General features: G+C 33.3%; 2 protein-coding genes across 2 annotated transcripts; both read right to left on the reverse strand.

Moving 5' to 3' along the window:
• Positions 1 to 6,948: 6,948 nt before the first annotated feature.
• Positions 6,949 to 8,085, reverse strand: LOC102597100 (F-box/kelch-repeat protein At3g06240-like). Its single transcript, XM_006351119.2, has one exon. The coding sequence runs from the start codon at positions 8,083 to 8,085 to the stop codon at positions 6,949 to 6,951; it is 1,137 nt and encodes a 378-aa protein (XP_006351181.1).
• A 1,302-nt stretch (positions 8,086 to 9,387) lies between these two features.
• Positions 9,388 to 12,307, reverse strand: LOC102597427 (G-type lectin S-receptor-like serine/threonine-protein kinase At1g34300). The gene has a single exon (XM_006351120.2). The coding sequence runs from the start codon at positions 12,141 to 12,143 to the stop codon at positions 9,630 to 9,632; it is 2,514 nt and encodes an 837-aa protein (XP_006351182.1). The 5' UTR covers positions 12,144 to 12,307; the 3' UTR covers positions 9,388 to 9,629.
• Between the last annotated feature and the right edge of the window lie 2,458 nt (positions 12,308 to 14,765).

Below are 14,765 nucleotides of genomic sequence, written 5' to 3' on the forward strand. Positions count from 1 at the left end.
AAGTAATTGTGCACGAATTAACAGTTTGTCCTCTTAGCTATGTCGTGTCATGAACTATATGTTCCCTTTTATTATTTGAAATTCAGTGTACCCTGTATTTGAATAACTTTATATACACAAAAGTAATGTCTTCTGTGGTAGCTGTCTGGTGTTTTTCATATCATCTCCTCTTCCACCAAACCTAAGAATTCGTCCAATATAATTTTCATTAGGAACTGTATGTTCCCTTTTGTTTTTTCCTGTTTGATTTCTTACAATTTTGGTATTAATCAAATCTCACCCAATACTTTCTTGTAGGCAGTATTTCTTGTGTATGTCCCGGTGCATCAATCTAGTTGTTCAGTCATGACCTGCACTTTTTTTGTTGGAATAGATATTCCTCTAGATAGTGCAATGTAGATTTTGCCATGCGAGAAATCATGTTGTGGTAGGTATACTCCTACATTTGACATCGTTTGACCTTTAGCTTTTTTTTATCATCATTGCAAAAACATAAACGTATTGGAAATTGTTTCCGAATAAATTTAAAAGGGTATCCTTCATTTTCGCGGGGGAAGGGGGGGGGTGATAGTTGTATTGTTGGAGTAAACACCTGGTTTGTAGCATATTGACATGTTGTTTTTTCTGTATGTATTACATTTTCGTCAGTGCCTCTACAAATCAACCATGTCCCATTGCATAAGCCATTTGAGGGGTCCAATTTTCTCAACAGCTTGATGGGTGCATTTTCTTTCAAAACTAACCTAATGTATAAAATTAACAAAATTATCAATTGTTATGTATATGTAATCGGGTAATTCTTTTCTTCTCTTTCGTGCTATGAAGTATCACAATAAGATAATTGTAAAAGTTATGATGAATTAGACAACGTACCTATGCGGCGGAGTCCATTGGGCGTTAAGGTGTTTAGGTATAAATACAATTCATATCTTTACTGAGGTCGATTCTATGTAGTCTTGCACACTACATCCTAGTAAATATTTAGCCGCTTCAAATAGTATAGCTCGGGCATGTTGTTCTCCACCACACACTTCAAGTCGTAAGCAGTATCTGTTTAAAAAGGGGAGTCATTTTAAAGTTAAAGTTAATTTGTTTTCTAATTAGTAAATGTAGAATCGATTTTTTACTAAGTCTAACCTCATTTCATATTCTACATTCTCATCGTTGCAATTGTTACACGATACAATATGTTCTATAACTTTCACTTTTTTGCTGCACTTTTTGCAAGATGAATACCACAACTCATCTTTATTGAGTATGTCTATAATTGTTGCTTTGAACTTGTACAAACAATCCTACACATCGCCAATATATCATATTTGTGATTATATTTTGGATATTAAAATGGTTATTATTTTTAGAGAGTGAAAGTGTAGGATATATAGTATGTACTTGTGAATCAGCTATCAATCAATCCATAATATATACCAACGGAACTTCTATGGCTCTTCCCATTTCCTTACTTGATGTTACCATAAAATCTTTATTTTCGGCCTTTATCATTTCACGCCTGTATTTTTGATGAGATTAGTTAATTGTATCACCCATTTTGAGTGAGATGTCCTCGGTGCAAAGGTTTTGAGAACTTAAAAATTTTAGTATGCAATAACCCATCAATGATAATAGAACAATTGTGTCCTGTTATAGGAACTTTAAAAGTAACCTGTACAATGCAAAAGTATAGTATGCACATTAATTGTGACAATCGGGTTTAGATAACATTGCAGAACATATGTGTGATTAATGTAATGTATCAGGTCTGTGAATTTTTGAAATTGTGGATTGACAAGACGCTACTCATGGAAATAATAGATATTTCAAAAGTGCCTAGCGTGACAAGAGCTTGTTTCAACTTTGAAACAACAACTATACTCAGTTTATTATAAAAACACAAAGTAGTCTGTCAAATACTTTTATAGATTGAGATTCTAACGTCACATAAGTCCAGTATAGGTTTATCATCTTTCATCTTTTCTAGAAAAGCACCGTCATTTTTTGCAAAATCTTCTCATAGAGTAACAGTTGTATTCTCCATGCTGGGGCGAAATGTGAATACTTCACCATATCTCTATAGTGGTGGTATTTTACGCATCTTTAAAACATACTGCTCATTTGTAACAACTATCTCCCGTCTCTTGCTATATTTTTTTCAATGAGAGGATTCATTAAAACTAAAACGCAAATCAAATCTTAGAATAGGTAATGTAAATTAGTGATAGCGATTGCGTAATGGAGCATGAAATTAAATAACAATTTTTTTGGATGAATAGTTACCTAGAATAGCACCATTAGGTAATTTATCGACATAATCCAATGATACAAAACCAACAGAGAATCTGTGTGTTGAAACCTCAATGTCAGTCGCCTTTATGATTGTGTTATCTGTAAATGTCAATTCAACTTCTTTATGTACGAAATAGTAGTTGGGGTTGACGCGTACTAAGCGTCTTTTAGCAATGTAGTAACTCTTATTTGGTCTCAAGGAGTCCTTCCATGTTTCGATATGCTTATTAAATAGTGTTGCTTGGATTTTTGTACCTAGTATTGTGCAAAGGGGTGGGAGTATAAGTACAATAAACATGAACGATAAAATAATAAGGTAAGTAAATATGTAAATGTTAGTACCTCTTCATTAACTAATATTATTGTTCTGAAAGTCCCTTTATGCCTTGAATTCTTGTAAGGTATTATTGAACCCCTTCAAATCACTAAGACTCTCATCACCGAATTAACGGACTGTTTTTGTAACTTGTTTATCGGTACATTCCATTTTGCTAGTTCAATTTCAGTCGTCATGTGGGCTGGAGCTTGATGACTACCATTGGGCGGCAATGTTAATTCTAGGCGTTATTGTGTATTAGTACCATTGATGAGGGCGACAAATTGTCGAAATCAACATGATTAGGCAGGGATTTGATGCATAAAAGAGGGTATCATTAAGATGTAAAGTGCGGCTAAACTAAGGTTAGAAGTAACATATATATGTAAAGTATGTGTTTGAAATTGCCAGGGTACTGTATATGAGCAGGTGAACCAATAATAGGCTGTATAAGTAATGCTTCACGTTGAGAAACAAAGTTGATTAGTGGTGTAAAATATGTGTTTACAATTTCCAGGGGACTGTATGCAAGCAGGTGAACTAATAAATATATATTTGCATTAATAAAAATATTTATCTCATAAAATTAGCTATTAAATAAATAATAAAAATTAAACTAATACAAACTTAGACTGACGTTATTACAAGACATATGAACTTTTCTTTGTCTAAAATACTGAAATATTTAAGAAATAGTAAATAAGTTAAACAAAAGGGCAATGTTTACATAGTCTAACTATTTTGAAGAAAACTTTCTAAGAGTCTAAATCACATAAGTATCATTGATAAATAAAGTCATTCTTTTGTCTTGAGCATTAAAACAAATCGTGACAATTTTCTAAATTTTGGAAAAAGATATTCAGAAGCATATATCTACATCACAAGAGAAATTGTTAACAAAAACAAATGAATTTAGACTATATCATGTAACTTCATATATTGAAACTGAACGTGACAGTTTTTGTAAATTTCGGAATCTAAGGTTAGATTTAGAAAAGATTTGGAGACGCTTTTGACGTATAAGAGTGTGGTAGGAGGTAATTTAGATAGAATTTGTAACAAGATTGGAGATGGAAGATCCATCAGGGATGTTGCTTCTTCACTCATTTCTTACAAATCTTAGCACTAATGTTTTGCTTTTTAAAGCGTTTATTATAGCAAAGTGGCTTGGTGATTAAATTGTTGTATTTAAGTATATTCAAACATAAGACCATTATTCAATAGTATGTTTTTTTAATCAATTCTACAATTGTCGAGTTGGTCAATACTTGTGAAAGAATTTTCCGGTCAAACTTGTACAAGCGCAAGCATATTTGAAATAAAGAGACTATTAAATTGTCAATGTATTAGCAACTTAATTACAAGCAAAACTCATTCATTAATGGATGTTGAATTGACTTAAAATTTGATCAAACATATTTTTAAGTCAATTTTTAATTTTTGAAAGTGTTTAACCAAATATTAAAAAAAAAATTAAAATAAGTTATAACTAAAAGACTTGAAAGTTCTATAAAGTTGGTTGTTTTCAACTATTTTCCGTTTTTAATAAATTATTGGTATCTTACCTCTTTTAAATGAATCATTTTTTAATTTCTTGTGTATGATTAATAACTGAACCAAACCCAACTAAAACCATTAACACAAACCAATAAACATATAAATTTAACAACTAATTTAATTTTTAATTTTAACCAATAATCGACCCAAATTAATCTGGGAACACCCCTGCCTAGTACCTACAGTCCTAATTCTAAACAGAGAAACAGACATAGGAAAACAAAGTTTTGGATGATTTAGAGGCTCAGATCTGCAAAGAGATCGGTCGAAAGAGAGGCGACCACGCCATGGCTGCAAAATCACCAGTTCTCAGGTGATTTGCCTAGCCAAGATACGGATCGGATAGTCTCCATCACCGATCCAGTTAGCCCAGAATTCAAAGAAATCATCATCACCGCCTCTATTTTTATGCAAAATCAACCAACATACATGCAGAGAGTAACAGAGACAAAAAAAGACCAGATTATTGGCAAGTTGAGGGAATATAGTAGTATATGTATATTTGCCATTTCAATGATCCAGTAATTTCCCAGAAATTAACATGAATCCAAGGGTTGTTGCTTCTTCTTTTTTTGGGAAAAAAGAAATCATTGGCTAAACAAGAGAGGGGCAACCACCCTTGTTAACAAAATTCCTAAACTCTCTGTTTTGCCTCAATTTTTTTGTTTTCTGGGCTAACTTTTTCTTTGCTGGAAAAGTTGTTTGGTTCTCAACCAAATAACTTTCCACTTTTTCACTGTGAGTTTTCCTTGTTATATGCACAAAAACTGTTCCATGGAAGAATCTAGATGGGTTATGTGGCAATATTTGAGATAAAATATCTGTATTTGTATCAAATTTCAAGTTATTTGTCTGACTCAGTCAACAGCATGAGAACTTGTCCCCCATTATTAATTCTAGTGATTTTTGAGGGAGTCTGAAATTTAAATTAGCCACAAAAAGATAAAAGTGATCAAAACAAGTTATTATTTTAGTAAGTAATTAAAATAGGCATAGTGGAAGAAAAAAATTTTGTTTTATGCAATATTCAAAATGTTTTTCGTTAGTCTCATAATATGTATATTTTAATATATAATAAAATTATTTTTAACACTTTGTAAAGTGAAAGTTTTTCTTACACTCTATTAAGTGGAAGAAAAAAAATCTGTTTTACAAAGAGAAATATTTTTCAGGTATTCTTATAGGAGAACGTTGTTGACTAGTCTTAGGCTCCTTCCTAACATAAATTTAAGTATGGTTAACTTGATTTGATCTATGTAGTCAATTTGAACCCTCAAAAAGTCGGTTAACAATTCGTCATTATAGATAATTCACTCTCCAAAATTTACTTGTCCTTGTGATAAAAATGAAGTGGTGTATTTTTCGACATAATCAAATTATAATCAATACTATTTATACTCATTCTTTTATAAATTGATGAAAGAAATTTATGATATCGGACATTAATTTAATATTTTGCATCTATTTGGGATGACACTTATAATAAACGGTATTTCCGTCATGTATAATTTCGTCATCCCAATAAATCGAAATCCTAACTTTTAATTCAAAAGACATCTTCTTGTGATTGAAATGAAGAAAAATAGCAATGTTTGAACGTCCTTAAATAGAGCTTGGAGGAGTTTTCAAAATAAAAAAATAAAAATACATAATGTAATAATTTTTTTCGTTTTTATGATATGTCAAATCAATATAATTGTATGACAAACACTGCAAAAGTTTCATAAAAGAGATACAATTTAATGCAAAACGTGAAAAATATTCCTCTTTATAAAACATAATTTTTTCTTCCCCTTTATAAAGTGTAAGAAAAACTTCCACTTTACAAAGTGTAAAAAATAGTTTTGTTATATATTAAAATATACACGTTATGAGACTAACGGAAAACATTTGAAATATTGCATAAAACGAATTTTTTTCTTCCACTAAGCCTATTTTAGTTACTTACTAGAATAGTGACTTATTTTGGTCACTTTTATTTTTGTGTGGCTTATTTAGGTTCCGGTAAGTGGTGTTAAGAAGTACAACATCGAAAAAAGGGATGAAAAATTGATCTCGTTATATGGATTTAGACAAAATTTCTTCTTATGAGTTAGCATTTGAATTTGAGTTGCTCAAAATATATATTTACTTGGTATCAGGGACCGTCAAAATAATTTCAATTTATTGTTGAACCCCATATTATAATCTCAAGAGTTTTGAAAAGTGACTTTGAGATTAAGTTATACCCAAAATCCATCTTCACAACTGGCACCAATGGGCTCTTCGATTTAGTGCAGTCATATAAATGAACCTAATTATTAACACATAATTTTTAGGATTAAGTTAATCCCAAGATTCATGAGCTAATTTTGGGATTGAGTTACTCACTCCATCTTCTCAAAGTGGCACCAATAGGCACTTCGGTTCAGTTTTTTTCTGAAAACTCAGTGATATATTTGGGAATTTTTGTAATTTAAAATAATAAGAGTACCAAATTGACACATCTGTCTTTGACTATGGATCAAATAAGGAGAGAATATTAACAACTTACAAGCAAAACTCATTCATTACATTACCTTTTCACTATCGATCAAAATATTTTCCTTTGATTGCATTGCAGTATTTCTCTCTCAGCCTTACTTTGTTATTTTCTGAAAATTCCAACTCTTTTTTTCAATGTTGCTCGAATTGTCCACGCACTCGATGTTCAGTATAGACATTTTGAATGCATATATTCTTGTTTATTGCAGTTGTTACTACCAGATTTTTTTTGCTTTTGGCATGTCTAGTAGTACAATATATGTATGTATCTAAAAGACTTTCACAACCTCTGCTTCAAAATTCTTGAGAGAGAAAGAGCTTGATACATAGACAGATGCCACAAAGTTCCCATCACAGAAATCAAGCCTTTTCAGAGTTTTCTTCACAGGATGGTGCAAGAACAAGAAATCATCGCGCCACAAGAACAACACCTCTCCATCCTCAAAAACTTTCAACAGATTAATCATTTCATAGCACAACCAATAATTGTTGCATTCAGGAGAAATGTTTATCACAATCTGTTTAACCCATGAATCAGTAACTCCGTATTCTTTCATCACCCGTACCTCAAACTGAGTATCTACATTATTATCACACACACATAAACAACGTCCAAAAGCTCCCAAACTTCGTAAATTTGGGCAATTTTCCTTAGTGTACCCTGGAGCAGTTGAGAATGTTTCAAACAACTCATTCTCCAAATTAAACGAACATACTAACTCATTTCGATTAGCATCAGAAACCAACCAATGAAGTTTTCCATATAGTTTCACCCCCTCTACCCAACATCCAAACCAGAACATGACATGCCCTGCACAACTTCTCCAATACCCTTTCCCAATTATGTAAACTTGAGCTTCAGACTTGTAATAACGAAAATCATCATCGCGAATTTCCTCTTGGTAAATTCTAACCACTTTGTACTCGAACCTAACAGGATCAAAACCGAAGCCATACCTGACTATATTAGGCCACTTTCTTACTCGTTGTGGCTCAGGAAGGATGATATATTCTCTTGTTGTTGGATTGAGGATGTAGATACTATCAACATCACCGAAAAAGTAATTAAAACAAACAAAACCATGAACCGATCCAACGAGGAAAAATTGATCAACAGGAAAGTAAAGTTGTAGATCAAGGTCACCAATTGGATCATGATCAAAGTTATCGACTACGAATTTCAAGAACTTTAAGGTGTTGGTCCTATTAGAGTTGTATTGGTGGATGATGATGCTGGCTGGAGATGCTGAACGTGACAGTTTTAAAAATTCAGAATCTAAGGTTAGATTTAGAAAAGATTTGGAGATGCTTTTGACGTATAATAGTGAGGTAGGAGGTAATGTAGAGAGAATTTGTAACAAGATTGGAGATGGAAGATCCATCAGGGATGTTGCTTCATCACTCATTTCTTACAACTCTTAGCTACTGATATTTTTCTCAAGAAACTATATCTCATCAAATTTCAGTATGTTTTTCAAGTTGCGTAATTCTACAGAATACTTATAATTGTTGAGTTTGTCAACACGTATGGAAGAATTAACCACATAAATCTTATCTCTGTATTGGTCAATTTTTCTTTTAATTAGTATGAAGGGTATATATGCTCTAATTTTTGGAGGGCATCAATGTCCCAAAAGCATGTTACATACCATTTATAATAGTTCGGGGGTATATTTGTTCTTTTTCCCTAGTGTTAACATAGGAATTTGACACATAGTTTGAGTAAGAATTGTTAAGCGAGTGTTGAACTAGTTTAAGGCATACCATTGGACACTTAAAACATAAATCTCACATAACTAAATCCCACATGCGAACCTCTAGACATTTTATCAGTGTCCCGCCCGGGGTGACAAGTCCTAAAACTGTTTTTTTAAAACACTGCTTTGTACACAAAATTAGATGTGAATTAACCTTTTGACATTGTATATTAAAAGTTAATTATGAAAGGGGGATTTGAAGTCAGTTCCAAGTCTCACTTCAGTGGGGGAAAGGATCGCTAACAAAGCATCACAGGATCCTTTCCTCATATTCCTTTGTAGGAAAATATTTTTTTTTTAATAATAATAGAATTTTGCAGAAAATATGTGTTTTACGTTTTTATTTCCTATTAGGAAAATTATTGCATTAATGTCATCCAGATTGGTTCATAGGATAAAGTGAAATTAAAAATTAAGTTTGAGATAAAATTTATACTTTGTACAGTTAGAGGTATAAATTAATTCGGAATTATACCTTCAACCAAACACAATATAAATTTGTCCCAAACTTAATTATGAATATCATATCTTATCTCATCTAACTTGGTATTATTATTTTATCTCATCTCTCAAATGTCATAAATTAATGCAGGAATTATAATTCCAAGAATACAATCCTAACTCCTAAGGTAATTAATTCTGCAAACCAAATGACACCTAAGTTCCCATTTAAGCAAAATCAGCACATAAAATTATTGAAAATGAAAGCCTACCAAAATATGAGCTAGTTTAATGTTGAGACTGGGACCCCTGCCTCTAAAATATCACAAGCTACTGATAATAGTCAATTAGTGGTGGCCCTAAGTTGACATTACAATTCTACAAGCAAATTATTTTATAGCCATGTTTCTAGTTCACATCAACCCCCTGACCAAATCATCCCCAACCCGAAAATCGATAAATCGAACTAATAATACATAAAATCGAACCAGACTGATGCACACCCCTAGCTTCATTATCAAAAGAAATGGGACAAGCACCACAAACAGGACAGGACAGAGTCGTCGAATTCTGGTGAATAATAGGATATGGAAAATAAGTGAGTGGTATTTTCTAATATGAAACATATCAATATATATGCAAACCCTATCTATTATACAATATGAATTGTAAGACACAAGTCAAACAATGATCTTTGAGATACTAAACCTCCCATCAGTTCTTGTAGGGAATCTAAAGTGTATGGTTTAGACTCACTTAATTTCGGAGTGTAGAAGTGATGATGATTGCCTATCGACATTCTTTGCAGAAGCTGAAGACTGGAATCCTGCCGTTTGGAATGATGATGATGAAGAGGGAGCTGGGGCCGAGGCTGCAAAGGTGGAGAGACCGCTTGTGCTACTGGTGTTTAAGCTGGTTCCAGCAAAGGACCCTTCAGTAGCCTTAGGTGCTGGTGGCCGATCAATCTCAAAAACGCCTTCTAACATCTGAACCACCTTGCCCATCGTTGGCCTTTGAGATGGTTGCTCTTGAATGCACCAGAAGCTCACCTGAATTGCTCGCATAACTTGTTCCATATCCATCTCCTGATTGGAAAGCTTTTTGTCCATAATGGCCTCCATATTACCCCTTTCAAATTCTTCATATGCCCACAAAGAGCACTTCTTCTGGTTAGTCTCCTCAGAGACTTCGAAGTTCCTTTTACCACTCACTATTTCCAGTAATACCATACCATAACTGTACACATCAGATTTGGAAGTTATAGGAAGATTGGCCAGCCACTCGGGAGCCAAGTATCCTCTAGTACCCCTCACATGACTTGTCAAGGTTCTATGTCTGTGGTCCTTCGGGTTAATGAGCTTGGCGAGGCCAAAATCTGATACTTTGGCAACGTAGTTCTCATCCAATAGTATGTTCTCAGGCTTTATGTCACAATGAACTATACAATCTCGGCATTCCTCGTGAAGGTATGTGATACCTCTTGCCGTCCCCAAAGCAATATTATACCGTTGCTCCCAGTTCAAAAGCCTTCCCGATGAATGATCTTCTGAAAAGAGGAACTTATCAAGAGAACCATTTTTCATGAACTCATAGACCAGTAGCCTGTGGCGCCCTTCAGAACAAAACCCAATTAATCTCACCAAATTCAAATGGTGTGTGCTACTAATAGTAGCAACCTCCATTCTGAACTGCTTCTCTCCTTGCTCAATTCCTTCCAGCTGCTTTACTGCAGCAACAGCCCTATTAGCCAGAACTGCCCGATAAACAGCCCCAAATCCTCCTGCACCAAGCTTCTCCTTAAACCCCTTGGTTGCCCGCTGAAGCTGATTGAATGTGAACTGCACAGGGGCACCAGAGGCATATTCAAGAAGTGCATATTGAGATGACAGTGATGCAAATTTAGAACTGTTCCTAAAGCACCAACACCACAAACCACCCTCCAACAGGATCAAACCCAAAACACTAGCCACAACCACAACTGCGACAACCCAGCCAGGAACCCTCCCTCCATTCTTCTCCTGAACAGTGTCTGAAACTGCAGTAGGATTAGGCATTGCAGGCCCACATATCTTAAGAAATGAAGTGCTAGGAAGGGTCGGCGCCTGATAGCCACTAACAAAATTTGGCTGTTTAATATAACACATCCCCGTGCCATCTGCTAAAGAAGTCGAAGCAACACAAGCACCATTAACAAGACAGTTAAACCTACATGCTGAAATACCAGCAGAAAAAATCTGCTCAGATAATTCCGGAGGATAAGTCAAGAACTTAGCATTATCCAATTGCAACATAGTTGCATTGGAAGGACAATTACTAAGTTCAACTATCCTCCTACACCCTTTTCGACTATCATTCGGATCAGTAAGCTCAAAATTCTGCGAAGGACATCCACAAGTTGGATCAGTTTCATTATAACTACAAACCCCGAAATTCCCACAATAACCAAAAACCTGACACTGATCAGTTAAAGCAGCCCATCTCACATTTTGAGTCCCACTACCCTGTGTAGAACTATAAATCCTAAGATTTCCATCATTATCCAGCTTGAAAAACCTTAAAATGTTCCCTTCATCAGCATAATCACTACTATAAACAACATTCACAGGGTTCAAAAGACTAGGATCAGAAAGTGAAAGAATCCCAATAGGCTGCATTCCCAAACTAGGCGAAGACAAGTTAACATTTACAGAAGAATTCAACCCAGAATTATAATACACTATAGAACCATTCCACAAAAGTGACAAGTTCCCATTATTCATAAGGCTAAAAGAATACAACCCAGATCTCAAAACATGATTATTAGTGAAATTCTGTCCAGGAACAATAGTATCAGTTGGGTTATCAAAAGTAGACCAAATGTTCGATACCGTACCGTTTTTGAGACGAAAATTTCCATTATCATCAAGAGAAGCTGAAGAAACACCACGATTTACAGTTCCTGAACTCCAAACAACAGAACCAGAAGACCCACTTATGAGCTGAAGGTCACCGTTAGAGAGGAACCGTAGTTCACCAGAGATATCAACTGCTCCACCGTTAACGGTATCGGCGCCGGCTTTCCATATGGGTATATTGTTGTAAGAAATAGCAGCAAAATAGGAACTCTGGTTTGTGGGGTCGAGCTGTAGGAAGGAAAGAGAGAAGGTGTTGTTTGGAGATGACCATTTGGAGTTTGGGTTGGAAGCTGAAAGGGTAGAATTAGGAAGAATATCTGCAGCTTCTATGGTGATGATAAGAATGGTGAAAAGTATGAATAGTAGTCTCATTTTTGGAGGAAATGGGTGAAGAAGAATGAGGTATTTGGTGTGGATTTATGAGTTGTGTGCCATTGTTGTGGAGGTGGAGAAAACAGGGGAAGGTGGGAAGAAGAAGTGTCGACTTTGACTTTACTTTTCTACTTTGGCCTCCTTCTGAGTTGAATTTTCATTTTTGGCCAAGAATTGGGCGTTTTGGTTTATTAATTTGAATTGAAAGAAAATATCAAAATAATAAGTAACGTGTTGTGATTTATTAATTCTAGAATAAAATAAAATATTTCGATATAAAATCATTATTCTTCTTGATAAGAGAGACTTTCTTGACATCCTTAGGGGTATTCCTGTCATTTCTCCTAAGGCTTTCTTTGGACACTCAAAAGGGTATTCTTGTCATTTTACCTTGTGGATATTCAAAAGAGCAAGCTGGTAATCTCCCCTTTTCCCCTCTTTCTTGCGTTGCCACCTGTTTCGTACTTCCATCTGCAACCACATATGTTTTGTATCTTCCTTCTTCTGCATTGGTTGTTCTGGAAAGTTTCTCCTAATTTTCTTGAAAAAACAACAGATTCATTTGGTGGTGAAATCAACTCTTCAGAAATTCCCTCCTACGAACGAAAAAAAGGTATACCTTCTGTCTTTGGTTTGTTCATTTCATGTGTTTAGTGGCGGAGACAGGAATTCTATCCAGGGATTCAAATAAAAAAAATGTTGTTGCCTGGAATCGAACTTGTGACCCAAAGCTCACATATAGGCGAAATCCTGAACCCCATAAACCATTGAGCTACTCCTTTGATATATATGCTCAGGGGGTTCTACACGTACACAAAAAAATTGATCTTATATATTTAGTGTAATTTTTTTTTCGACCCCCTGGACACACTCTACATCCGCCACTGCATGTGTTAGGTTTTTCCCTTTCAGCCGAAACTTTTTCCAGTCGAATTTAGAGAGCCCTTACTGACTTGCGTCTTTCCATCTTTGTTTCATCGATTTATGTCTTGTTAAATGTTGTATTTGTTAGCTTAAGTTGTTGCCTTCTGCTTAAATTTAATATTATTTTGAATTGGAAGAAATCGATAGATTTCCAGCTGAGAGTAGCTTGGTGACAAGCTCCCTGCTCCTCACATATTATCTGTTCCTACTTTAGTGATAAAACTTCATTTTGCTATTTATATTTTAGTAATTCTGTTTCAATTTATATGTCTTACTTTTATTTTTAATATGTTAGATATTTAAATTACGAAAAAGACTATTATATAAAATTATAACAATTAACAACTTAGAATATTTCAAAAATATATCAACAAAATTATTTACTATATAAATTTTATAATGTATAAATTGAGACATATGTGGTAACATGTTATTTAAAAAGTACGTAAAAATAAAGTATTGTAAATTACAATAATTAACAACTTAAACTATTTAAAAATAAGAAGATAGCCACATAAATTGAGACAAATAAAGTAACATACATTGGGCGTTAAGGATCAGTAAGTGAATTCTCTGATTTGTCCTTCTACTTCAATTTCTTCTATTTATATTTAACACATTTTTTTGTTCAATGTATGTCTTACTTTCCTTTTAAGTATGTTATATATATTTAAAAATTACAAAAAAATAATATTATAAATCACAATCATTAACAACATAAAATATTTAAAAAACATATTGAAATTTTGATTGACTCTCAAAATTTCACACGTGCTCACATAAATTGGGACAGAGAGTAATATATATATATTATTTGAAATTTACAAAAGACATGTTTTACACTTAATACAAAGTAAATTTATTTTTATACATTATTATATATTTTATATTTATACAAAATAAATACATTACTTACATAGATGTGTAAACAATTTATTATAATAATATATAAAAATGCATAAATATTGTTATAAAAAAAATAGACATAACTCATAAGGGCGTAAACCTGAAAATGCGATTATATATGTAGTTTTTATTTTTGAAATTTTTTCAAAATATAGATTTTAATGATAAAAGTGTCTATTATAACAAAAAAATATATAAACACATAAATTTATTAATTAAATATATGACATTAATTTATCTCAACCAATAAACAAGTTGAGTTTTATACAAAAGTAGTCTTATTATCATGATGAATTATTTAAGAACGCAATAAATTTATATAATCAACCTCAAATAATTCAAAGTTTGAAAACTAAAACCTCATGAAAATGGGAGTAAATGAGAAAGTCAAGTGACTGATTTGTTCAAACAAAGACAATGTCAAATCTAAACACCAAGTTTGGCTTTTCCCAACTAAAAATACAAGTCTTGCTCCTTGACGACCACATAAGTATATTTTTGGAATTTAATTACTTTAAATAAATAGATCAAAAATTACGTTTAGTATATAACTGAATTTGTGAGACAATAAACACCTATTAAGAAAAACATTTAAGGATATCATGTTAGAGGGGTTCAATCTTCATGTTCGAGGACATCAAATTTGACTTTCTCATTATTATATTCTAATTTCAATTAGCTTTGTCATTTTCTTGTACATCCAATTCAGTGGCGGAGTCAAAAATTTCAAGAAGAGTGTTCAAGTGCTAAAGTGAGTCTGCTCTTCCTAAAAAGTGAAAAAAAAGAGTTATT

The sequence above is a fragment of the Solanum tuberosum genome, unplaced genomic scaffold (genome assembly GCF_000226075.1).
Source record: "Solanum tuberosum cultivar DM 1-3 516 R44 unplaced genomic scaffold, SolTub_3.0 scf00133, whole genome shotgun sequence".
Lineage (NCBI taxonomy): Eukaryota > Viridiplantae > Streptophyta > Magnoliopsida > Solanales > Solanaceae > Solanum > Solanum tuberosum.

Bases quoted from the DNA above. Each gene is read 5' to 3' on its own strand.
- LOC102597427 (XM_006351120.2), bottom strand. From the start codon at position 12,143: ATGAGACTACTATTCATACTTTTCACCATTCTTATCATCACCATAGAA.
- LOC102597100 (XM_006351119.2), bottom strand. From the start codon at position 8,085: ATGAGTGATGAAGCAACATCCCTGATGGATCTTCCATCTCCAATCTTG.